This window comes from Muntiacus reevesi, chromosome 18 (assembly GCF_963930625.1).
Source record: "Muntiacus reevesi chromosome 18, mMunRee1.1, whole genome shotgun sequence".
NCBI classification, from domain to species: Eukaryota; Metazoa; Chordata; class Mammalia; order Artiodactyla; family Cervidae; genus Muntiacus; species Muntiacus reevesi.
In genome coordinates this window covers 33237413-33264868 of record NC_089266.1, presented here as the reverse complement: position 1 = coordinate 33264868, position 27456 = coordinate 33237413, and the positions used below count along the sequence as shown (strand labels likewise).

At 45.0% G+C, this 27456-nt stretch overlaps 1 protein-coding gene across 2 annotated transcripts in view; it reads right to left on the bottom strand.

Annotated features, from left to right (window-relative positions):
- The window catches only part of STX8 (syntaxin 8), a 198109-nt gene that overhangs the window by 125085 nt on the left and 45568 nt on the right, over positions 1-27456 (bottom strand). For both annotated transcript variants that reach the window (XM_065909227.1, XM_065909226.1), the window contains exon 6: positions 18321-18413. In XM_065909227.1, coding sequence (XP_065765299.1) covers positions 18321-18413 — 93 coding nt within the window. The remainder of the gene's footprint in view (positions 1-18320; positions 18414-27456) is intronic.

The window sequence follows — 27456 nt, the reverse complement described above, 5'->3', positions numbered from 1 at the left end:
AACTCCCAATGTAGGAACACACTCCCGTGTCTGATTGTTCTATGGGTACAGGGCTTTAAGCGGACGCTGCCCTTTTACTGCTGCGGGATCCTAGGCAAGTGTTTGATTCTCTCAGTGTCAGTTTTCCCATCCCTTAAATGGGACTAGCATTAAACACAGAGCTTTACCCAAACCAGGAAGACAGTTCCGGGAACAGAGTAGGCATCCAACACACAAGAACAATTATATGTCTTACTACAGAATTACTGAAAATAAGACCTCACTGGAATCTATTTTATTAAGAGACACTCTTTTTGGTATTAATTTTCTCCTCGGAATCAAAATAATGTTAACTCCCCAAAGTTAGATATTTTATTTATCATGGGACTGAAACATGCTGCTTGGAGACAGTTGTCATATATGCTGTGCAGTTTCCTTAAATCTGATTCCTAAAAATCACCAGCTGCAAGAGGCAATTATCAAAAAGAGTCGAAGCTCATTTTCTGAAGCAATGAAGGCATCCTTATAAATAGAACGATACACTGGGGGGAATCTAAATTGAGATCCGTAATTATGATCTTTCAATTATGACATGCAACTATTTTAAGAACACAGCTACGACAGGAGGCAAATGGTTACTGCCTCCAAGTCCACAGCTCAGTATGATCCCTAAAAGCAGGTCTCAAACTTAGCTGCGTGCCTTACACACCCGAGTAGGTCATACCTTCCCTTTAGACTTACAAAGCAACACAAGAAGGAAACAAAAGTTCTTAAATATGAAATTAAGCTGTGTTCTCTGGCCTCTGATACTGCTTCAATATAATACACAGTCCCGAATGGCTCTATGGGCTGAAAAATCTCAAGTGCATGTCTTCAGCGAACGGTGTCAGAAGTGGGCGCATAATAAATGTTCAACACAAGCTCGGTGGCCGGATGCAGGGACCAGCGATGGAGCTTAAGTGCCTCCCGAGGCCAATCTCAGCCTCTTAAATACACACGCTGGGTCACGCCTCTGAGCTTCATAGGTTTTAATGTATTCTCTGCCATGAAGCTCTTCAGAATTAGCCTTCTCCCCCAAGTCAGACAATTTTCTCTCCTTTCTCACTGAAAACACTTCCTCAGTAATAGGCGGGGTGGATTACTTCCCCAGGTTGTTTTTCTTTTTTAAACCGTGGAAATGTCAGGCGTGTTATTTTCAGAGTGATTTAAACAGCGCTGGTGTTCTAACGGAACAGCAAGAACAAAGATGCTCAAATATTAATCATCCCGCTTGGCTGTCCACCGGGAGTTGCTGAAAGTGGCAACACAACGCTGTCTGCTGGCTTTGCGTCTCCGTGACCGCCTGGGCGGCTCTCAAACACTCCCTTTCCAGAACATATGGGCCCATCTCAGGAAAGAATTTGCCTCCGTGAACCTTGAGTGGCCAATCAAAACCAGAAGACTCTGAGTTTGGTGAACTAATATTGAGAATGAGCCGGGCGTGGTGAAAAGGAAATTCTGTGGGCTGGAGAAATTTATACCCTGAGAGCAGCCATATCACAGGTGTGCCGGCTCACCTGCAGAAACTGAACTTTCAAGAACGCGAGTTCAAACATTTCTTTGGGCTGCATGCCTGTCATCACCGAGGATGAAAAACTGAGCGGTGCTCAGAGCTATCTGAGGGCTGTTGGGGCAACAAGGCCGCCCTTGACTGAGGGCTTCCAGGGCTGAGCCTGGGGCCGTCACGCAGCGGCAGGATGCTATTCAGTTTAATCCCCACGGCCCATAAGGTAGGTGCTATCATCTCATATGGAGACAAAGCTTGGGAAGATTAAGAAAATGGTTCTTGGTACCACAGCTAGAGAGAAGGGGGGTGGGGTGGGGTGGGAAGAGGTCCTCTCTGATTCCAAAGTCTTTGTTCTTAACTACTGCTCTCTGCAACAGTCCTTCCCCCTTCCTCACGACCCGGTGCTGGTAGAAAAGGGAGGCAGGGAACCTTGAAAGACTATCAGGTTGGCCAAAAAGTTTGTTCATGCTTTTCTGTAAGCTGTTACAGAAAAGTTTGAACGAACTTTTTGGAGAATTGGATAGATGGAAGAAAAATTAAAACCTGGCAAGACGGAGGCTGTACAAGACGGTCCTGGAAATACATGGGGAGCAACTATTTCCAAAGGATGGAGGGACTATAGTACATTAATCACTTTGGGCAACCAAATAAGTACCATTTCCAAGACGAAAGACCTGATGGCTGCTGGAAAGGACTTAACACTGACCTTTCAACAGAGAGACAGCAGGGAAACAAGCATCGCAGAGATGCACGGACGCCAGCCAGCTCTTCCAATTCTAAGGAAAACAATGAAAGCTCAAAGGGGTATGGCAGACTCCTAGCCAGTTTCACCCTAAAAAGGGATCGGGATTAAATCCCCCACGACTGTTTCCAACAAAGAGACACCAACCTGTGTCCAGTACACTCCCCCAGCCCATCTCCCTTGGCTTGAGGCGTAATGGGGACAACAAGTGGGGTGGCCTGGTGGTTCCATGAGAACCCTGGGAACCTCATTTCAACCAACTTCATTGACCACCTAGGAAGCACGAGGCATCATGATGATGACCACAATGAACAGCTGTTGAGAGCTTGCTCTATCCGAGATGGGGTGCCCGTTATGTGTTTTATCCCATTTAACCCTCATTCACAGAAACCCTGTGGGGTGGAAACATCTCCCTGCTTTAAAAATGAGATGACCCAGGCATAGAGAGGCAGTTAAGTCCCGTGCCCAAGTCTCAGGACTGATCACTGAGGCCAACACCACAGGCTATGAGCGTGAAACACAGTGCCCACCCTCCAGATATGACTGTCACTCGAAGATAAAGACAGAGGCTCCATTCCCTCCTCTTTCCCTGAGATGCAGGACCCCCCCAACCTCCCGCTGAAAAGGAGAAAGTCAGAGTGCTCAGCCCATTCTCCAGAGGGGCTTGGGGCATTGGAAGGCTCCAGGTCGCAGAGTCCAGGGGTCACCCGTCCTGACCCTCCCAGCCATCCCAGACACGTCCAGGCCTTTCAACCAGCATGGTCATTACCACCCCTTATGCTTCGTTAATTCAGAATGGAACTTGAGTTGAGGTGAGATACAGAGAAACACTTCTTGGGAAGGAGTTTTTACTTTGTTCTATTTTAAAAGGTAGATCCCCCAAGTCTCCACCAAAAACAAAACAAACCCATGAAAGGTAGAGAGAGCATACAAGCTGATTCCCAGGGGAAAACCCGCTGAATTCAGACAGTTGGGTTAAGTGGTTTCTGTCTCCAATCACAAATCTGCCCATTTCATCTTTCCCTTAATTAACTAGCTAACAGTAAGAATTACCAGGACTTCCCTGGTGGTCCAATGGTTAAGAATCTGCCTGCCAAACAGGGGTCACAGGTTTGACTCCCAGTCCTGGAAGATCCCGCATGCCACGGAGCAACTAAGCCCACGTGCCACAACTACTGAGCCCACATGCCCTAGAGCCTGTGCTCCACAATAAGAGAATCCACTGCGGCGAGAAGCCCGTGCACCCCAACTACCACGACTCCAGGAGCCCCCGCTCACTGCAACTAGAGAAGGCCTGTGTGCGGCAACCCAGACCCAGAGCAGCCAAATAAATTAATTCTAAGAAATTACCCACGAAGTACGAAATCTTTAAAAGAATAAAAGTCTGGAACTAGTTTTATTAAGTAAAAGAGGCACGAGCCTGAACATGCAATTAGTAGGACATTGGTGCGGCTAAAACAAGCTAATTATCATTTCTACTGGCTGTGATTTTTTTTTTTTTTATTCTTATTTCAAGTTTCTGAAGAGAACCCTTTATATCTGCTGACAGATTCCAGTTATTTTTGAACAAGCTATAACTGAGTAACAGTTTTTAAAGACAGAAAGCCCTAAAATACACAGCTCCCATAATGATACACATTTAACTATAAAAGGTGAAAAGACACAATGTTCCTTATTTTTACCCCAACTATGAACAGAGCTATGGTTAGAAATCGGGTGGAAGCAATATACTGGTTTAATTCCAAAGATTTATAAATGTCTCTTGAAAATGTCAGGTATGGGTCAATCATTTCCAGAGACTTGGCGTTCTAGTTAACGCACATCCCATCTGACCTGCTGAGTTCTTACTCTATAGACCTAACAATTCTCAAATATGTAAAAGTGATCCAGTGTGGGGTGGACCCAACAGAGACGTACCACCTGGGCCCTCCTTTAAGGAAGGACTTGGTGCCCCAGCTACTGAGAATGCCATCACCAGGTGGCTTTTGGCCATCAGCTTCCTTGGGGATCGTCTCAAGGGCACAGAGCTGGGCTGCCCAGTGACATGCTCTTCCACCGATCAGGATGGGGGTCAAGAGGCCCCGGCGTGTAAATTCAACATGGGCCCACTCTGACAGGCCATCTTGGCGCCAAGGCTTCCTGTGAGCTTGGCTGAGGCTGGCTTTGAGCTCAGCTTCTTCTTCTGCCCATCCTGCCTCCATGGCCTCCCTTCCACAGGGGCTGACCACCCCCACCCCCACCCCCCTGCCGGGAACTCCCTGATATACATCCTGCTTAGTAAACTCCCTCCTGAGGCTGCTCCCAAGAGAATCCAACCTGTGACTCAACACCTCTGAGGATAAGAAAAGATAATCAGTTTTCAAGGTTAAGTGACACAACCTAAGATGCTGGAAAAAAAAAAAAAAGCCTTCATAATCATCATCTTGGTATCTTTCCTCCTCTCTATGACCTACATTCCACAGGCCTTTAAAACTCAACTTAGAGAGAGACTGAGCAGCTCCACCTGGGTTGGTCTTTGCATTATTCCAGCCAGACAAAGGAGCACAACAGAATTCTCAGTGAGGCAAGTGAGAAGGACTCGAGCAGGGTGAGCAGGACTGTGAACTCCCAGAGCTTCAAATGTATTCCTATTCACGTCTGAGTCTAAGCCCACATGTGTCCTTCTGTCTCTCTTGTACACAACACACACACACACACAAAGATGCTCCGGGCCTCTTTCTCTTCCTTCACAGGGAAAACTGAGGCCTAATTGTACTCATGTCAGGCTACATGTATTAATAAGTGATAGAAGGTGCTTTCCAGGTGGCTCAGTGGTAAAGAATCCACCTGCCAATGCAGGAGATACAGGTTTGATCCCTGGGTTGCGAAGATCCCCTGGAGGAGGAAATGGCAATCCACTCCAGTATTCTTGCCTGGAAAATCCCATGGACAGAGGAACCTGGAGGGCTACAGTCCATGGGGTCGCACAGAGTCGGACATGACTGAGCACGCACACAAGGACAGAAGGTGAAGAGCAAATATGTTCATCTCATCAGTTTATATCCCAGACCACCATCTCAAGCCCAGTCTCTCACAATCACAACGACCTACCACGCCCCAGACTCTGTCCATTTCTAGCAAGGAAAAGTACAAGAGCAAGTTTTTAAAATTACTTTTAAAACAAAACACAACAAAAATGGCTACTCTTATGCTTTTTGATTGGATGATGAAAGAAAACAGTCAATAAGTATTCACCTTACTCCCACCCCTAAGACCCACCAAGCTCTGGCTGGGGCTAATAGAACAGATCCTACAGGAGTCAGGAGTGAAGCCAGAAACAGAACATGGGACCTCAAATGATCCTACCTGAAGGACTCCCAGGGTACAGAAACACACTGGGGCCTCCTTCAGCCCACTTACTGGTGGGTACACAACACTTAACCCTGAAGCACACTTTTCAAAGCCTGGTGTTTTTAGAAAAATAATAATATTTACAATTTATTTATACATGGGTCTTAATGGTGGCACTCAGGATCTTTGATCTCCATTGTGGCATGTGAGATCTTTCGTTGCAGCATGTGGGATCTAGTTTCCTGACCAGGGTTTGAACCCAGGCCTCCTGCATTGGGAGCTCAGACACTTAGCCATTGGCCCACTAGGGAAGTCTACCTGGTTAATTTTTTAGTACACAACAGAAAAATTTTTTAAAGTTGTGTTTATGGATTTCAAACTAACCAAACTGAGAGAACTCTACCTTTGATGTCAACCCAGTTCCTAAACTATTTTTTAAAAATAGTTAAAAAGAATTGATTGTTTCCTCTAAGATTCCTCTCTCCTGGAGGGACAGGACTGTCAGCCTGCAAAGAGAACACAGTGTTCCTCCCCAAAACGCACGGTAGGACGAGCTACCTTCATGCTCCAGGTCCCTTAACAATCCTGAACCACCTGAAAGGACCGCCCAGACACCCCAGTTCCTTTCCCACACGGTCTCCCCTGGCCTAAGCACTTGGTTCTAATCAGACCACTTCCTTCCTGCTGCTTTGGTTTTTATTACCCAAGTCCTTCAATCCTTTTCACCACCCCAGATGCTAAAGAACTTCCACTTTGAAAAGCACATTCTCTGCGGCGCCTAAACAGACCGAGCTCAGCGGAAGGTCTTGCTTAATGGAGCTGGCCTCGCACATTCTAGGTGCAGCTGAGGGGTGGGCACGGGTCCCTGGCAGCTTCCTGGACCCCTTCCCTTCCGCAGAGCCCGCGCCTTCCCCATCTCAGGACTCTCCCCGGATCCTCCAGTCACAGAGAAGCACAGAGATATGATAAACAAACCACACTGGGTGGAGGTCTCTGTGTGGAAAACAGTGAACATGCCAGGCCTGACTGCTTCTCTTAGGAAGAAGGCCTGCTCACAAAACTGCCTGGTGTTTGGGAACCTGGATTTGGGGAGGGTTCCCACTGACTACTGGTAAGCGTGGTCACTAGTTCAAAACCATATAAATAGTCTGGTTTACGCTCAATGCCAGCTTTCCTTCTGGAATCTGGGAACATAGCAATTCCCTAAAAATATATATATAATAATAATAACCCCTGGGGCCTGAGTCTCTCATGAGCTTCCCTCGTTGGCAACATTTTACAGGTGTTGTTATAACTCAACTGCTGCGGGGTGAGGGCCCATCCCGTGAGACTCCACCTGTTGGAAGAGGGCGTGGGAAGCATGTGTCTGGTTTCCCCTTCTGCCTTTTCTTGCTCTGACTTCGCTTTGTGCTCTTTCACTGTAATCGATCACGATGACCATGAGTACAACTAGAATCGATTCTTATTATTCACAGTAGTTCTGTTCTACCCAGTCCCTATCAACATGGAATTCGCAAATATGGAACTACTGTATGGCTACATTTTATGGAGATATAGATCGTACCTTCAAACCTAACAACAAACAGTAGAATCCTGGTGAATTCTATTTTATTCTTCAGTAAAAAAAATGAAACAGATAACCAACAATGACCTACTGTATAGCACTAAGAACTAAACTCGATACTTTGTAACAACCTATAAGGGAAAAGAATCTGAAAAAGAATATATGTGTTTATGTTTACATACATACACATGTACATATATCTGAATCATTTTGCTGTACACCTAAAACTAACACCATATTATCAATCAATTATACTTCAGTAAAAAAGAGAAAATGAGGCTCAAAGCTATTAAGTGACTTGCCTGAGGCTGGCCCACCCCAATCAGGAGCCAGAGTTGGGACTCAAACCCCATCCAACTGGCCCCACAGCCAGAGTCTCCTCCTTTGGCCACCTCTGTACGCAAGCAGAAATAAAAAGGCAGACCATCACCTGATTTGACCTTGGCTGGGAATGTGCTCATCAGATAACCCAGAATTATCCCCTTTTCACATGTCCATGAACAACTGCGAAAGCACTACAAGTATTGATTTGAGGGTAGACACAGATTTTCAGCAAGGAGGCAAGTATCTGCTGAGTCCTGTGAGCCCTTTCAACAAAGCACCAAACCTGGAGGTGGCCTTGGAGACCCCCGACATGACCTCCAAGGGAAGCTCAGGGTCTCCCCTTCCTGCAAAGGCACCAAGGATGAGGAAGAGCACCATCCCGGGGTCAAGGTGGCAGAAGGCAGCGCCCGCAGCTTGACCTGCTCCTGTATCTGTGACTGCTCTGACCCTCCCCTGAGAGTCTCTCCAGTGTCTGGTTTTGGCCGGCTTCTCTGTCCTTCACTCTCCACTCCAGCTGCTGGTACTGGCCTGACTGCCTCCCTCCTGGAAGTCAACTGGACTCCGGTGCAGCCCAGGGGGAGGGAAGCCCGATGAATCGCCTGGGCCAGCTGTCCCAGGGCCTGAAGATAAATGACCTTTCCCCCTGACAACTGTTTCCACAGCTTTTCCTTTGGAAAATCCTTGCCTCTCTCATTAGATGATCTCTCAGCCGGCTACATGGCCAGGGTAAAGACCAAGACATTGGCCTAGAAAAAAAGGATAAAGAAAGCGCTAGACTAAAGGACAAAATAAGTCTTGGGACCCAAAGTAGGTCCAGTCCAGGTCACGAGAGTTGAAGTTCCCAGTGACAAACATCAGGCACGGGTCTGAGAATCTTTTCAACAGAGCCAGCAAACTCCAAGAATCTGGGTTCCTCATGTAGCCAAAGGTATAATCAATCACACCAATATAACGAAGACTCTGCCTATATAATGAAGCATGATTAAAAAAAAAAAACAACCTTGAACAATGAGGCTTGGGGAATTCTCTCTCTCTCCCCTCACCCCCACTAGCCCCGTTATTATAAACTAGCTCCTGCTTAGGACTTCCCTTGTGGCTCAGTGGTAAAGAATCCACCTTGCAATGCAGGAGATGAAGGTCTGATCCCTGGGCTGGTAAGATCCTCTGGAGAAGGAAATGGCAATCCACTCCAGTATTCTTGCCTGACAAATCCCATGGACAGAGGAGCCTAGCAAGCTATAGTCCATAGGGTCACAAAAGAGTCAGACATGACATAGCAACTAAATAATAATAATAAAACCGCTTCCGAGAGATTAACAATGAATGTTTTGATAAAGAACTACTTTTATATTCACCAAGTACTTAATACCATAAGTCAATGTGTTAGTCGCTCAGTTGTGTCCGACTCTTTGTGACCCCATGGAGTGGAGCCCGCCAGGCTCCTCTGTCTATGGGATTCTCCAGGTAAGAATACTGGAGTGGGCTGCCATTCCCTTCTGCAGGAGATCTTCCTGACCCAGGAATTGAACCTGGGTCTCCTGCATTGTGGGCAGATTCTTTATCATCTGAGCCACCAGGGAAGCCCTAAGTACATGGAAAATAATCACCTCCCATCCATATCTCTAAATGTCTTATCTCTGAGCAAATCCGTCTATAAACAGACTGACTGATAGAACTTGGAAGTATTGCTCCAATCACAGAAGCCCCAGAAAACAACTTTCACAGACTGTATTTAAAAACATGTTTAACCAGAGCTTCCACAACACTAGCTGTTTCAGGAAAACGATTTCTATAGATACTAAGACCTTGTCCAAAATATAAGGGCGAGACTCTGAGCTCAGGACAGAAGGGCCAGCACACGTGGCTGTCCCCTTCCTTCCCAAGGGCACAATGAAATGCCAGTAAAAATATTTTTTGAGAGAGTCAATCCATGGTGGCCCCAAAACACGAAGAAATGTTGCCAGTGAATAAGTCATTTGAAAGGCTTTCTTTAAAAAAAAAAAAAGAAGATAGTTGGGACTGTATTGACAAATAAACCAAAACCGGGGGAGGGGGGTGGGCAACAACTTGAAATACATGATCAGAGCTACAGATAGGAGCTCTTTCTTCCTGATAGAACCCTGGAGAAGCTCCAAGCTTGCCATCAATAGCTATTGGGAGCCAAAGAAAGGCCTACAGAGAAGAGGCCGGGGGGCAGGGACGGGGCATCTGAGGGGAAGGGTGTCTAGAGAACAGCTGAGCCAGGCGGTCCTCCACCCTGTTCGGTGGAGCCTGGAGTCGGCAGCACTGGCTCCCAGCTGGAGCCCCCGGGACCACTCTCTCTGGAGAAGAGGGGTTGCCTGGGGAGCCCACAGGGCTGGGGTTCAGGCTAGGAATGAGTTGAACAGGAGCCTCTAGGATAGACAGAAGTGAAAAGAAATAAACACATAAAAGAATGTCACATTGAGGTTAAAGTTTTCCTCCCCTTAGTGATGTGGGGGTAAGGGTTGCAGCCAAGGGTCCTGGATCTGCTGTGTCCACGTCTACACACCCTGCAGGGAAGGTGCCTGCTGGCACACTTGCCTGCCCACACAGAGGACACTCAAGAAAGGTTTGAGGGTAAACAAACCTACCAAAACTAAGATCATGGCATCTGGTCCCATCGCTTCATAGCAAATACAAGGGGAAAAAGCAGTGACAGATTTTACCTTCTTAGGGTCCAAAATCACTGAGGAGAGTGACTGCAGCCACAAAATTAAAAGACATATGCTCCTTGGTAGGAAAGCTATGACAAACCTAGACATTGTATTAAAAAGCAGAGACATCACTTTGCTTATGCAAGGTTCACATAATCAAAGCTACGGTCTTTCCAGTAGTCAGGTATGGCTGTGAGAGCTGGACCATAAAGAAGGCTGAGCACAAAAGAAATGATGTTTTTGAACTGTGGTGTTGGAGAAGACTCTTGAGAATCCCTTGGACTGTAAAGAGATCCAACCAGTCAATCCTAAAGGAAAGCAACCCTGAATATGCATTGGAAGGACTGATGCTGAAACTGAAGCTCCAATACTTTGGCCACCTGATGTGAAGACCTGACTCACTGGAAAAGATCCTGATGGTTGGAAAGACTGAAGGCAAAAGAAGGGGGCAGCAGGGGATGAGATAGTCAGATAGCATCACTGACTTACAGGAAATGAATTTGAGCAAACTCAGGGAGACAGTGAAGGACAGAGGAGCCTGGTGTGCTGCAGCCCATAGGGTTATAACGAGTCACACACAACTTAGTAACTGAACAACAATAGCAAAATGTACCAAAATACCAACCAAGCCTATGTCAGTTTCCTATACTCATCAACATGGTCCTTGACTAATAGACCTGCCTTAACAAAGTCCAAGCCTGAGGGCTTCAACAACAGACATCTATTTTCTCACAATCCTAGAGGCTAGAAGTAGGAGATCAAGGTGTCAGCAGAACAGGCTTCTGAGGAGGCCCCTCTCCTTGACCTGCAGACTGTCTTCTCCCTGTGTCCTCACGTGGTCTTCCGTCTGTGTCCTAATTTCCTCTACTTATAAGGACACCAATTATATAGGATCAGGGCCCGACCTAATGACCTCATTTTAATTCAATCACCTCTTTAAACACCCTATTTCCATGATACAAACGAATTTATTTACAAAACAGAGACAGACGCACAGACTTAGACAACAAACTTATGGTTGTGGTGGGGGAAGGATGGGATGAAGGGATAGTTAGGGAGTTTGGGATGGTCATGTACACACAGCTGTATTTAAAATGGATAACCAACAAGGACCTACTATATGGCACAGGGAACTCTGCTCAATGTTATCTGGCAGCCTGGATGGGAGCGGAGCTTGGGGGAGGATGGATACATGTATATGCACGGCTGAATCCCTTTGCTATCCACCTGAAACTATCACAACGTTGTTAACCAGCTATACTCCAATGTTAAATAAAAAGTTAGAAAAAGAATGAAAGCAAGACCCTAATTCCAAATACAATCAGATTCTGAGGTTCTGGGAGTTAGGACTTTCAACCTGTAAATGTTGAGAAGACATAATTCAGCCTATAACAGCATTAAGACGGAGGTGAACAAACCAAAACGTACCTGGAGGACACAGAAAGTGCAAAAAGCAGAAGGAAGATGCAAAGTTCTGACTGGTACCATTCAAAGGTTTAAAGGATTTTACAATCTTAAAAACATACAATCATGAGCATTAAAACTTACAGCCGAGTAATAGAAAAGAGAGTAGAAATAGAAATCAGTAAAAACATGTTGGTTAATCTAAATAAAGTACAGTAGAAAATAAAAGAGGACTTCAGTTTAAAACATGAAAGAGGAGGTGTCTGAAGGAAAGTTTAAGAGTTCTAATCTAGATTTATTCAGAGAGGTATATTTGCTTCAGACTTTGTTAGAAAAACGTAAACTGAAGCCTACACGCTAAAAATGTACGAGAGGCTGTGGCCCAAGGTGGGTGGCCTCACTGAGTATCTCATTCCTGGGTGGGGGTAGGGGAAATTCGTTTTCCCATAAAATGGTCATTTCTCAGCTCCTGGCTTTGCATGCAGAGCCTGCTTTCAGCCCCTCACAATGCCAGGGACTACAGCCCCGCTCTCACCTCTGCGCAGATACTAAAACACTAGTCCGTAGTGTGTATATCCGCTCAATTATCTCTGAGGACCACAGGGCTTCCACTGCACTCACTGCTGTGGGGTAGCACTTTCCTTTCTGACACCTGGAGAAACTCTTGCGTTCAAGTTCAGTTGAGAAGTATAAATCAGTTTTTAAAGATGTCTCATCTAACATTTCCATGTGTTTCGGGAAGGGAGTGAGAGGCTCCCCGTCAGCTCAGTCTACCATTTTTGACAACCTGTACCGTTCCATGTAGCTCATCAGTAAAGAATCCGCCTGCCAACGCAGGAGACTCGGGTTCGATCCCTGGTTGGGGAAGATCCCCTGGAGAAGCAAATGGCAACCCACTCCAGTAATCTTGCCTGGGGAATCCTACGGACAGAGGAGCCTGGCAGGCTACAGTCCATGGGGCTGCAAAACAGTCAGACACACCTAGCAACTAAACAACAACAACTGCGAATAAAACGTTAATCACAGAAACACTACTCTGATTTCCAAGTACCCCCGCTCACCGTTCTAACATTTCCCTGGGCCTCCCTGGACTCTGGGATCAGCAGGTTTTTGCCCTCGTTTCTCACCCGTGTTTCCCTCCTTTCCATGAAAGGGCTTTTTGCATATGCTGTTCCTGCTGTTGGCAATGGTCTTTCCTGCATTTTTTATTATTACTTTTTTTTTTAACAATAGAAGGTACAATTCACAAAAAAGATAGACATTGTAAACCATTTAGACACCTTAACAACAAAGAAACAAAGATACATAAAACAAAAACCGTAAGAAATATAAGGGAAAAGGAAAAAATACATAGTCACAGTGAGACTGAAGCGGTCTTCCCTGTAAATCTCAGCACAGGTATCATCTCCTCGGGGGCAGGCTTTCTCAGTCCTAAACCGTGTTAATCTTCTCTGCTCTGTCTTCTCATGGCGCCCTGGGACGGCAGCGCCACGGCCTACAGCTGGGCGTCTGTACAGCTGTCTGCCTAACCTCTGCCTCCCACTCCAGAGCAGAAGCTCCCTGAGGGCAGAAGCCGAGTCTCCCCACACCTGATGGACGTGGCGGGTTCTAGCACAGAGCTGGTGCTGAATGGATGGAGGATGTACTAAGGAAGGAAAAGAATCACTCTGCACTTCGGGAAAGATCTTACCAGATTAAATGAGGCCTTTTCTTGTTAGGTTAATAAAAAGTTTATTCGATAAAATTTTATGAAATAGAAAATAAATGATTTCATAGACACAGGCAGATTATGGATCCAGTCAGGAGAACAAGCACATGCAACGTACGAATGTGCTGCTTCTGCATGGCCAGAGAGCTTAACGACGCCTCCAGGGGGCGTCAGAGGGAAGCACCGATGACCAAAGGCAATGGTGACGGAGTGGAATTCTCCCAAAGATGAAAAGATGGCAGGGGATGCGGGAAGGGAGTGACCTCAGAAACACCTCTCCATCCTATGAGTTTCAGAGCCTGAGGAACTCACAAATCTCTTTATGAATGAGATAGTAATTCGTTGATATGTACATGAAATCTTTTATCATTTTGTCTAGGTCTTCTTTCAAAGCACACCCTGGTCTCCTCAACCCCAGTATTGAGGCTGCCAACAGACACAAGTCACCTTCCTTGTGACCATCGTTTCTTCCAGAAGGCAAGGAAGTGCTCATAGGTTGACGGAGAAACATCGAAAGGGCTGGCTGAATTTGGCATATTTTAACATCAAAATGAACATGGCACACGCTGACAGAGGTTGGTGACACAGCCTGTTCTTGGTGCTGCTCCCTCTCTCGGAACCAGGCCTCTGGGGTTCTTCTGGGCGCTGGCTTCAAAGCTTGGCCAATGGCCAAACGGGGTATCAGAAATACCCGCTTTAGCCAAGTCAGTTCCGTTCATTTTCTTGTTTTAGTGTTCCTTTCAAAAGGTCCTGTCCTCTTGAACACAAATTTTAATTTGAGCATGAACTTTAAAGGATTTTTCTGTAAGACTTTTTCACAGCTTCACCTTGTAACAGCATCTGGGGAGTCAGCCCAACACGAGTCCTCTTCCCTCGGGTCATCCAAGCAGTTCACTGTGACCTGGTCCCTCGTGGGGGTCTCCCTGGTGACCTCAGGCCTCCGCCCCTCTCTCTCCTGCATCCCCTCACCTTCGCCAGCTGCCAACGCCCACACCCACCAGACATCCAGGTCTCCCATTACCCGGCTTGTCACTGAACTGCCAGTCCCCTTCCTCATTAGGCTGTGTCCCTGGCAAGTGAACAGGGTATAATTACTGGTGTGGGTCAGGCCCTTTTGAACTCTATGAGGAGACTGGAATCTTAATTCCTGCAGTGATGACGATTCCGCCCTTCAGCTTTGTGGTTATGTTCTCAGTACCGTGTATTTTCTTAGTTAAGGGTCAGATACCCGACTCCAGCCTGGCCTGGCTGGCCATGATCTTAGCCTATTATTTCGCTCATTCAGTGAAAACCAAAAGAACAATTCAGTAGGCCCATAAACCACGGAGAGATATTTACAACCAAAAGTGGTAACCTTCTCCAGGGTCCCAGAGGCCTCGTGACACGTGGGTCACAGCAAAACCCCAGATGGGGCTGCACCCCTGTGCTCAACACCTCGACTGCAGAATGGCCTTGACTGGGATGAAAGGAGCGAAGGCTGACCACGGTCCTAGCATGGGGATCACCTTTTACCCTCACAGCGCCTCTCCATCCCTCTGAAAGAGAACGGCTGACTCTGCCCTATTTCTGAGGAGTGAGCGTGCACGCTGGAAAACCACCAGCATAGCTGCAAGCTCAGTGGGAGGCCACCGCAGAGAAAAACCCAGCTTGTTTTGGCAACTCGTGGGAAAATACCTCATGTTCGTCCATGGACACATGTATGTACCCAGGCCTGGGACGGAGATGAGGACTGTGGCAGTGCGGAGGAAGAGGTGAGAGGGATGCGGGTAAAGCGCTGCGACAGGAAGACAGTCTGTGTGACTAGGACAGCAGACGTGTAACATGTAACCATGTGAACGGCCTGCGCACATGTGGGCTTTGCATCTGCCATGTGAGCAAACGAAGAGAAGAGTACAGTACAAGACACATTCTCTCAGCATATTCAACGAGGGCGTGTGCTTGTGCTCAGCTGCATCTGACTTTGCGACCCGATGGACTGTAGCCTGCCAGGCTCCTCTGTCCATGGGATTCTCTAGGCAAGAGTACTGGAGCGGGTTGCCATTTTCTTCTCCAGGAGATCGTCCCAACCCAGAGATGGAACCTATATCTCCTGCATTGCTAGGCAGATTCTTCACCACTGAGCCACCTGGGAAACCCCATTCAACAACAGCACTGGTTCCCAAGCCTGGCAGCCCGCTGAAACCATCTGTGGAGCTTTACAAAGCACTCCTGCTTGGGCCTCGCCCTAGAGATTCTGCCTTAACTGGCATCAAGTACTGCGTTGGGCAGACAGCGGCCCCCTAAAGACATCTAGGTCCCCAAACCTGAGAATATGTTAGGTTACCAGGCCAGTGGGCATCAAGGTTGCAGAGGGATTAGGGTTGGCTTTAACTAGGAAACCCTTCTGGATTATCTGGATGGGCCCAGTGTCATCACAAAGGCCCTTAAAAGAGGAAGAGAGAGGCAGGAGTTAGAGGTCAGAGTGATGCAATGTGAGAAGAGCTCAGTCCACATTGCTGGCTTTGAAGATGGAGAAGGGGGCCACAAGCCAAGGAATGCAGACAGCCTCCAGACACTGGAAAAGGCAAGGAAACGAATTCTCCCCTAGAGCCTCCAGGAAAGAGTACAGCCCTGCCAACACCTCCTCTAGGGAGACCATGGCAGACTTATGATCTCCAGAACCATAAGATAAGAAGTTTGCATTGCTTAAAGCCACAGAGTCTGCAGTGATGTGTTTTAGCAACAACAGAAAACCAACTTGGGTATGGCCTGGGCTTTGAAGGTTTAGAAGGTTCTCAGATGATTCTAATATGCAGCAAGGCATGACAACTACTGAACAGGAGGAAAGACAAGATAAGGACATGCCTGGTGGGCTTCCCTGATGGCTCAGTGGTTAAGAATCTGCCTGCTGATTCAGGAAGCCACGACAGTGAGAAGCCCATGCACTGCTACTATAGAGGAGCCCTTGGCTGTCACCCTTAGACAAAAAGCCCACATAGCAACACAGATCCAGCACAGCCAAAAATAAATAAATAAAATAAAATAAAATACACGGCAATTTCATCTGGGAAGCCAGCAAGTCAACCTCACCAAGGTAGGCAGCATCCAGCTTGACCATGGACCATGGTTACTGGACACGGCTAACCGGAGCACATCACAGGATGGACATGCTTTATCAGCGTGTGGCCAGTGTTCTTTCTGACCCAGTGAACAAGCTAAACTTCCCTGGGATAAAGAACAGTTATACCTATGATAAGCAGACTTTCTATAGAGCCAATTTGCTTACAAATACTATCTTTCAGGGAAGGAACTGGCCCATAATTGAGTTAAATGCAAATACGTGAATTAGTACGTTCATGTCAGCACCAGTAGCAAATGACTGAACCGTCCTCCCCTCTGTGCTTAATCCATTAAGAACCTCTATTAGGCTAGTAGGATGAGGGCTTTTGTGGTGACTCAGACAGTAAAGAATCTGCCTGCAATGCAGGAGACCCAGGTTCCATCCCTGGGGAATATCCCCTGAAGAAGGGAATGGCTAACCACTCCAGTATGTCTGCCTGGAGAATTTCATGGACAGAGGAGACTGGCGGGCTAGAGTCCATGGGGTCACAAAGAGTTGGACATGAGTGAGCGACTAACACTAGGATGGTAACGCTAGAGGACTTCTCCATATGCTTTGCAGACCTATTTATTTATGACAGATGGCAGACAGATGGAATTATTTGTTCATTTATAATAGATAAATGGAATAGTACTATAGCAACAAATGAACTCACTCCTTAGAGAGATGAAGAAAAGTGGAACTTGTGTGGTCTGACAGGTGTAGCCCCCATTTGGAGCGAGCAACCACTGACTCCCAGGGTTCCATACAGGGTAACCTTTCTTGAAAGCCATTCCACCATGAGCCTCCATGACACCATGACCACAAGCTAGCACCTTAGAACCTTGTGCTTTTCCTCCTTACTTTGTCTTCTTAGAGAGGAAGCTGGAGGGAAATTTCATTTCTGTTGCTGACAAGTGAGGTGATATAATAGGGCACCTCGGCCACTCTGGGCTTCGTCTCTGACAAGCAATCAGAGATAATGTCGCCTTCACGATGCTGCGTGCTGATTAAATGAACCGACGCAGATTAAAGGGCTTAGCACCCAGCAGAGGCCTTTGATCAACACCAGCCTCACTGAAACTCAACTATTCTTATGCTTTTACCCATCGCCTCTACACTGAAGCTTCTCACTTCTCTTCCCTGTGGTTCTGTCCTCTTGCTGAGCTCTGGTACCTTATCCACCACTGTCCACTGGATGTTGTGACTCAGATTTCTCACTGGCATCTCTCACTGAATGTGTCCACACTGGACTTAGGACCTCCACTCCAAACCAGTGACTTCCCCCTTCCCCATTCCCCTGACCAAGACCACTCAGTAAAAGTGCCATCAGTCCCCTGCCTCCGTTCCCTTTTCCCCACATAATCCTATGGCTGCACCTTCCATTCCAGCCCCTGTACCCTCAGCCACACACTTTAAGCACCAGAGCCTGCCAGGTAGGCTCCAAACTTAATGCTTCATCTCTCCCAAGCCACCTTGCTTGTGGGTTTGAAAACTGATCTTTCTCTAGCCAGGTTCATCACACTGAGCCCTGAAATAAAAAGGTTTCAAGTACGACTTTTTTGTCCCCCAGCCTGAAATTTATGATGGAAGAGGAGCCAACTCTCTGGGTGTGCAGAGGACATGTCTTTGTAGCCTCCATGTGCCCTGTCCCTGCGTCCTCGAAAAGCACTGAGCCACCTCACCCCGTGACCACATATGGAGGGCCCAGGAGATAACTCGATCATAGAACAAAGCACTTTTCAAAGCAGCTTCAAAAACTGGAGATTTTTTATTAAGTTTCTTAACATAGTGTTTAGTAACTACAATCTAAATCAGCCGCAGACCACCCTCAATTGCATTAAACTATAATAATCCATAGACATTAAACTACTTTAGGTGCTCTGTAATATGAGTCATTTAACAAACAGTCAAGCCTTCAGCACGAGTACCCAGTGGCGAATCTGATCAATGTCAGACACATTCTTACCGTTTTGCTCATCCAGCTCGTTCCCAATTTCCTGCCCCATTTGTTTCTGGCGACTTATGATCGAGGAAAGGGCATCGAGGCCTGCATCCTGTTCTGAAAGAAAAAGTAAGGCAGTTAAGTCACTAAAAACCTAAGGAAAACAATTTAGGTCCAGAAACAGACCCAGGCATGGAACAGGATTCAATACATGATCAAAGTAATATTTGAAATCAGTAAGAAAAAAAGAGTTAATAGTACTGGAACAAAATAAAGAAAAAAGTTAAATACCTATACCTCAGACCTTAAACGAAAATGATTTCCAGATGAATTAAATTTTAAATATTATAAATGAATAAGGTTTGACTACATAAATGTTTACACTTTCTGATAATAAATAAAGAGCATGTAGAAATCAGTAAGATGATCTTTCTTTTTTTTTGTTTTTAAATGGGCAAAGGATATAGACAGGAAATACACAGAAGAATAAAAAAGACATAAAAGTTCCAACATCACTACTAATTTTTTAAAGATATCAAAGAATAATGAAGCTTTTTTCTGACTTACCAGACTTGTAAGCATTAAGAAGATTACTAGCACCCCGGGTTAAGCAAAGTGCGAAGAAGCTCCTAAGTACTAAGTCATGGGGGGATAGTTAATACATTTTTCTAGAGAGTGAACTGTGCTAATTTCTATATCTACCAATTCTGTGTGTAGGAATGTAAGCAAGAAAACATTTGGATGGTATGCAGTGATGTATTGGGTTGGCCAAAAATTCTGGTTTTTCTACAAGGTGGCGCAGAAGAACGCAGGGGAACCTTTTTGCCAACCCAATACACACAAGGCCATCCCTTGAAATACCGCTTCCCCTGTTGCTTTTCAACTTAATGCTTCTTAGCTCCAAGTTCACCCTCATTTTGATGGCTGTGTGAAAACGGATCTGGGTCCTTTCAATAATTTTTCCTTGGCCGGCTTTGTCAGTGGAGGATACTGCAGAGACACTGCAGGAGAAAACGAATTTTGCTTCCTGGCTCCAGCCTGCCCTCCTGACAGGCTTCTGGGTGCTGACAGTTCCTTCGGTGTGCAGTAACCAGAAGCAACTTCTCCCAGCACACCTCCTCCTGGGGCAGGCTTAGAACAGAGGGCCACCAGTTAGAGACCTCCCTGGGCACGTTATTTCCTGGTCCCCTAAGGGCAGTCCAACCAGCTTGGCACCAAGGCAAGCAACTTCTCTGCAACCCAGTGAATCCCAGCTGCACCCCCTTCAACCTGATCTGCACCTCAGCCCTGGGGTGGCGGGGGGTGCCCTGTCCCCGCACAGGACTGACAACACCTTCTACCTGCTAGTTCTCTCTTTTCACTTCTTGCTGGCCAACCCCTCTTTACTCTAGCCCCCTGTTATAGTTAATAATTCTGTACACTAAATTTCCCATGTTCAAATTTCTATCTCCTGACTGGGCCCAGATGGATACATCCGTAACAGTGAAAAACTAGAAACTACCTAATGCTCAAACACAGAGATTTAGTACAGTCAAGAGTAAAATACTAAATGGCCATGAAAAGCGATATTTTACAAGTATATTCTGATTTCAAAAGAAGTTCATGATAACAATATTAAGAAAAAAAATTTTTTTAAGTAGAATACAAAACAATATATACAATAGCAAAAGAGTATTTTTGCTTTTAAAAAACGTTATGTTTTGGGATCTCCCTGGCGGTCCAGTGGTTAAGACTCTCTGCTTCCATTTCAAGGGCCATGGGTTTGATCCCTGCTTGGAGAACTAAGATCCTGCATGCTACATTGGCCAAAAAATCTTGTTTAAATGAGTTATTTTTCTAGATTTTAAGATTTTCAAAAAGCACTCAAGTTACTCAAGATCTTTTCTTCAAAAAATAATTTTTTTTTTTAACTCTAGGCAGTCTCCATCTCTTTGTACTTTTTTCCTTTGCTTGCAGGTACACTGGAAAGAACACTCCAAGGCCGAGTCAGATGACTCTTTCCACCAATCACTCTGCCATTTGTGGCCTCACTTGTTGTTGGGTTTTTAAAATGTCTGTTTCACATGATGGTCCATCTATAAAAGCAGAAATCACAAAGGTCTTTCTGCCCAAGATCACATTAACATTTCCTTGCATAGTTTTTCCTACTAATTTTTTTTTTACGGAATTAAGCCATTACACTTAACTTGTTAATTCATCTGGAATTTATTTAAACTAATGGTGTGTGGTAAGGACCCCTTTAGTAACATTTTTTGACACAATGTGCTTTTTTTTTAACAATACAAATGACCTGCTGTCTCTAGGGATCACTCCATGGGACCATTTTATAGCAAAATCACTTTATAATGAGGTCCTTTTGGTCTTCAGTAACAACCTCTTGGATGGACTCCAAGAAAAATCTATCATCAACCTAGTGCTGCTATAGGATGACCAATGTTACTGAAAAACTCCAAATGCATCTCCCAAATAATCTATATATACAACCAAGGGTCAAGCGTCAGTGTGAATTAAAAGGTAAAACAATATATAAGAAGAGAAAAGGAGAGTCCTCTATGATCTTCAATTAGAAAAAAAAATCATCAAAGCCCTGGAGCTGCTTTACCTAGCATAGACACAGATTATGAATGAAATACCTGCCTCAACCACCTAAAGGTTATCTTGCTAATGAGAAACAGAAAGAGGGCTAAAAATTCTGCTCCGCTCAGATCATTTCTATAAGAACCTAGTACTTCCTCTCAAAGTTTAAGTGTTACAGTACAGTTTCATCCCATAATTCAGAAACACAGAAGGCCCAGATAACAGAGATGCTGTGCATGTAGTAATGACCATGATGACCTGAGCTTCTACAAGTCTTAAAGCAGCATTTCTTAAATGGAGGTGGTACAGTCATCTTAGAGACAAGGAAAATAAAATGCTGCTATTTGCAAAAATATCAACAATTATCAAGACCCATGCAGACAGTTAATCTGGAACCATGCAAACTATTATGATATCATAATGGCAGTTCCTTACTATAATCTGCCCTACCCAATGTGCAGCCCAAGGCTTTATTTTTATATCACAATAGATCATCTGTAACACACCACACTCTCTTAATCACAATTCAATGTTACTATGGTATTAACTTTAAAAAATGGAACGACCATTGCACTACACAGAATAATTACACCCTGAAGATGTCCACCTCCTAATTCCAGGAACCTGTGAATGTATGACCTTACAGGGCAAAAGAAACTTCGCAGGTATGATTAAAGTTAAGGGATTTGAGATAGGAGATTATTCTGGATTATCCAAGTGGACCCAATGTAATCACATGAGTCCTTAAAAACAGAATCTTTCCCAGCTGTGGACAGAGAGAGCTATGAGGAAAGGTCAGAGAGATGCAGCATGCTGGCACTGAAGATGAAGAAGGCATCCGTGCGCCAAGGGATGTGGGTAGCCTCAGGAAGCTGGAAAAGGAAAGGGAATGAATTCTCCCCTGGAGCCTCCAGAAGAGAACCCAGCCCTGCTAGCAGGGCTTGATCTTAGCCCAGTAAGATCTGTATTGAACTTCTGAGCTACAGAACTGTAAGATGATAAATCTGTACTTTAAGTCATCAGTTCAGTTTAGTCACTCAGTCGTGTCCGACTCTTTGTGGCCTCATGGACTGCAGCACGACAGGCTTCCCTGTCCATCACCAACTCCTGGAGCTTGCTCAAACTCCTGTCCATTGAGTTGGTGATGCCATCCAACCATCTCATCTTCTGTCATCTCCTTCTCCTACCTTCAATCTTTCCCAGAATCAGAGTCTTTTCCAATGAGTCAGTTCTTCACATCATCGGGCCAAAGTATTGGAGTTTAAGCTTCAGTATCAGTTCTTCCAATGAATATTCAGGACTGATTTATTTTAGGATTGACTGGTTGGATCTCCTTGCAGCCAAAGGGACTCTCAAGAGTCTTCTCCAACACCACAGTTCAAAAAAATCAATTCTTTGGTGCTCAGCTTTCCTTACAGTCCAACTCTCACATCCATACATGACTACTGAAAAAACCATAGCTTTGACTAGACATACCTTTGTTGGCAAAGTAATATCTTTGTTTTTTAGCATGCTGTCTATCTAGGTTGGTTAAGTCATCAAGTTTGGGCTAATTTATTATAGCAGCAACAGAAAATTAATAAAATCATTTTTAAAAAAATCCCTTCAGAATGGTTAGGTGTTTGAACACTTCCTATCTTAAGACATGCAGAAAACCCATCTTCTAACTAAATGTCATATAATTGTGGGAAGATGATCTGGTTGCTGCAGATTAAAAATAAAGGGAAGGTCATCATAATGTATTGCTGCCAAAAATGACAGACATGACTCTGATCAAGCCACTAAATCTAACTACCAATTTACAGAAAATATGCAGGACAGAGGAATACATTAAACAGCACATGGGGAAACAAATAGCAAGTCTAGATGGTGGGAAACTACAGGGCAAAAGCCCTTGTTTTGTCAACAAACTGAAGAAAAAAAGAGTTGGCAAACACATATATTGATTAAAGAAACTTAGGGGACATATCAATTAGTTGCAATGTACAGACCATATTCATATCCTGAATTGAACAGCCTAAAAAGAAAAAAAAAAATCATTGGACAATCAGAGAAATCTGAACATCAAATAATCTGACTGGATTATTTGATTAAGGAATAAAGCTATGACAAACCTAGACAGTGTATTAAAGAGGAGAGACATCACTTTGCTGATAAAGATCCATCTAGTCAAAGCTATGGTTTTTCCAGTAGTTATATACAGATGTGAGAACTGGACCATAAAGGAGGCTGCATACCAAAGAATTGATGCTTTCAAACTGTGGTGCTGAAGAAGACTCTCAAGAGTCCCCTGGACAGCAAGGAGATCACACCAGTCAATTTTAAAGGAAATCAACCTAGACTATTCAGTGGAAGAACTGATGCTGAAGCTGAAGATGCAATATGTGGGCCATCTGATGTGAACAACCGACTCATTGGAAAAGACCCTGATGCTGGGAAAGATTGAGGGCAGGAGAAGACAGGGCAACAGAGGATGAGATGGTTGGATAGCATCACTGATTCAACGCATATGAACTTGGGCAAACTCCAGGAGATAGGGAGGGACAGGGAAGCCAGGCATGCTGCAGTCTGTGGGGTTGCAAAGAGTCCGATACGACTTAGTGTCTTTTACAAACATGCTTTAGAGATATATTCTGGAATATTCACCAATGAAATGGTATAATGTCTAGGATGTGCTTCAGAAATAATCCCGGGGATGGGAAGGTGGGTAGACAAATAGATGAAACAAGATGGGCCATGAGTTGATAACTGCTGAAACAACTGATGGGTCAGATGGAATCATTAGCCTACTCTCTCACTTTCATATGTGTGAAACTGTCAACAGCAACAAGTTACCGACATTTTAGCAAGCAAATAAAATCAAAGAACATTCTTAAGAATGGCAATCTTGGGCCCCTTGACATGACAAGAGCCCCAAGGGCTGAGGCTGTGTCTTCTTTTCCTATGGTTTTGCCCCACTTCTGAGCCCAATTGGTAGTACAGATCACGTATCTGATCAATGTGTTTAAACCAAGGAATGTCCACAGAGGGCCCTCTAGGTCTGTAAAAGAAATAAAGACAGTCTCTGCTACATATATATGGAGCAACTTCTGGTCAACACTAGCTAGCCCTCTGAGTTTAGAAAGCAGAAAAAGTAGCTGAGGCTGTGTTGTCCAGCGCCCAGAGAGGAGCGATGGAAATTCCCACATCTGACACACAGGAACTTTCCCTGGAGAAGGGGGAGTAAGGAACGAATGAGGAGAAGATGAGGTCAAGCTGGGTAAAGTTAATCACTACATTGGAAAGACTCTTAGAGCAAGTTCTAAGAACAGATGTTTTTGCTTTAAGATTTTGGGGGAAGGAATCTTGGTCTAGGTGGCAGCTGTAAGAAAGGGTATCTTGAAGGAGAGCTGTCTGTGATCTTATGAATCCAGGGGCTCAAAGATGAGCCACTTGGATGATGTCAAGGTACACCGCAGCCCTGCCAGTCACTTTCCCCACCACTATTTCAACGGAAATACTTACAAGACCTAAAAACACAGAAACCCAGAACTAATCCACAGTCTTCTGCTAGAATCTAGAAACAACATCTATAGACTATGGTAAGAAGAACTGGAGCTAATTAAAAGCCCCAGCAACAGAGACCTCCTGGGGAAAGGCTAAGTGATACACCTTCTTCCAGGTCCGCCATCCACCCCCTGACTCAGAGACAAAGGTCTTTACCGACCAAAAAGGCAGTTTCCCTTGTTTTATCTCAGGGATTTGGGGGCGATGGGCATGGTGGGGGGTGCTGTGCCATATAACTTGCAGGGTCTTAGTTCCCCAGCCAGGGATGGAACTTGGACCCTGGCAGCGAAAGCACCAAGTCCTAACCTCTGGACCACCAGAAGCGATCCAGTTACCGTCATCACCTCACCCATCTTCTGGCGAACACCCATTTGTGCTTCAAATTACAGCATGGGAAGCATAGAAACTGAGGCCATCTAACTGGCAGTGAGGAGGCTTAGCCTCCAGATCAGGAAGGGAAGGCATTCATTGCCTCGAGTCTATGCTCCACCAGAAACCTGTTATTTTAGGATGATTTTCCAAGTGTTTTCTAAAGGTCAACGGAAGTACAGAAAGGCTAACAGATGCCACAGGCAAAGTTAGAAATGACCCTTCGTGGTTCTGTAGTGCAGGACCTGGCCAGGAAGCATGGCCATGGCAATCTCAGCACAGATATCACCAAGGTTCTTGAGGCAGAGAAAAGAGTAATGAGGGTTTCATGTAAAGAGAACTGCTTTTGCGCTCATCCTTGAAAAGACAGCTTGCTCGGAAAGCAAGGAAGGATAGAGCATTTCAAAACACAAAAAGGAAGAGCAGAAAAACATTCTGACCTGTAATAAGTGTTCCTCTCCTCCATTCCTTCACTCCCCAACTCCACTCCACAAACCCCAAAGGCCAGCCGGCTTCCAAAGGGTGGGCACCTTAGTGAGGATGCTCTCAAGTGTGGGACACTCAACACAAACACTTACATGCGGCATCCTCTCACACCCAGCCCACAGTGATCTCTGAATGAGGCACCTTGTCAGTGGCAGAGACACTCCTCTTGACTGAAAACAGCTTTTCTTGGCAAAAAAAAAAAAAAAAAAAAAAGCAACGATGCCCAGAAACTTCATGAGTATTAGCTATCAAGACATTCCTTTCAGGAACCATGAATCCTGAAAAGTAAATCACTGCACATGAACAGCTGGGCTACGTGCAAGGCTGCACTGTTCTCAGCTTCTTCACTTTGCTTCAGACACGATAAGGGGTGAAATACCATGGAATAAAAGTGATTCAGGAGGACTAGGACTTCATGAGATAGATAATTTCACTGTGAAAAAGGAGTTCAAAATAGTTAGACTTCTGCTTCTAGACAAGAGGGGATGACAGGGAGCAGACTGACTTCTGGCCCCGAACAAAGAGAAAACAAAACAATACACAAAACCACAGGCAAAATATACAAAACAACGTTTCAAGACGCAGATGTCAGGAAATGAAGGGCGGTGATCCCTGAGATCTGGGAGACAAATGAGATGAGCTCTCAGTCCCAGATCTTTGGCTTGAGAGTCCCAGGCCATGGCGTGGGGAAGGTGGATCTCAGGTGGCGCCCAGCAGTCTTCCCAGATTGAGGAGAATCCAAAAAAAGAAAAACAGGTCAAGGTGGCTCAAGTATGCAGGACACAGTACCAGAAAGCAGAGAGCTGTGCAGGGAGAAAACGGGAGATTCGCATGGGATCCAAACTGCGACTTCAGGCCAGTGTTGGTCAGGACATGTGAGGGAGGAAACTGACTGAGGCCGGGGGAAGAACCACCTGAAAACCTTAGAGGGAATAACCTTCTGAGTTCACAGGTCCTGGACATAAGACGTAACCAATCAAAAGACCAAATTCCTAATCCCCACTCACCAGGTCACCGCGTAATTCACAGAGAGTACACAAAACCGTTCTGGCACAGAAATAAGGGAAATAACCTCTGGACTGGAGTCTGCAAACGTTTTCTACAAAGGGCCAGACAGCAAATATTTTAGGCTTTGTGGTTCGTATGATCTCTGTTGCAGCTGCCCCAACCCTGTTTTCGTCATAGGAAAGCATCCATCAGTAATACATAAATGAATGAGTATGGTTGTGCTCCCATAAAACTTTATTTATGAACACTACACTTTTGAGTATTACACAGTTTTTTTGTTTTTTTAACAAGTCACGAAATATTCTTTTTGGGGCTCCTTTCAATCGTTTAAAAATGGAAAAACCATTTTTAGCTTGCAGACCATACAAAACCAGGTGGTGGGCCAGATGTGGTCCACAGGCCATGGTTTGCTGACCCATGCTCTAAAATAAACACTGCTCTGGTCCACCTGACAAAGCAAGAAAGACCCGAACAACTGTATCCCAGGAGGGGGAAAAAAAAATCTCAAGAATATTTTTAGAAAGAAATATCCAGTAACCAAAACAAAAAAACTCACATCTGGCTTTCAAATGAATTATTTCCTCCATAAGATTAGAAACAAGGCAAGAATGTCTGCTCTCATCATTCCTACACTGTACTGGAGGTTGTAGCAAGTGTAATAAGGCAAGAAAGAAAAATAAAAGGCATCCAGGTCGAAATAAAGATGTAAAGCTACACCAATTAAAAGACAAAGACAGGGTAGATCAAAAATTCAACTACGTGTGGCCTTGAAGAACCTCACTTTAAATATAAAGAAACCTCACTTTAAATATGGATTAAAAGCAAATGAATGGAGAAAGATAAACCACAGTAATAGTCATCAAAAGAAACCAGGAGTTACTACATTAATTTCAGACAGAGCAGACTTCAAAGCAAGTAAAGTTATCAAGGATAAAAAAGGGTATTACATAATAAGGGGGTCAATTCTCTAAGACAACATAGCAATCCTTAATGTGTATGTACCTAACAACAGAGCATCACACTACATGAAGCAAACAAACAAACAAACAAACAAAAACTGATAGAAATACAAGGAGAAACAGATAAAGCCAGTGAAAAAGCTGGCTGAAAACTCAACATTCAAAAAACTAAGATCACGGCATCTGTGATCACTTCATGACAAATAGATGGGGAA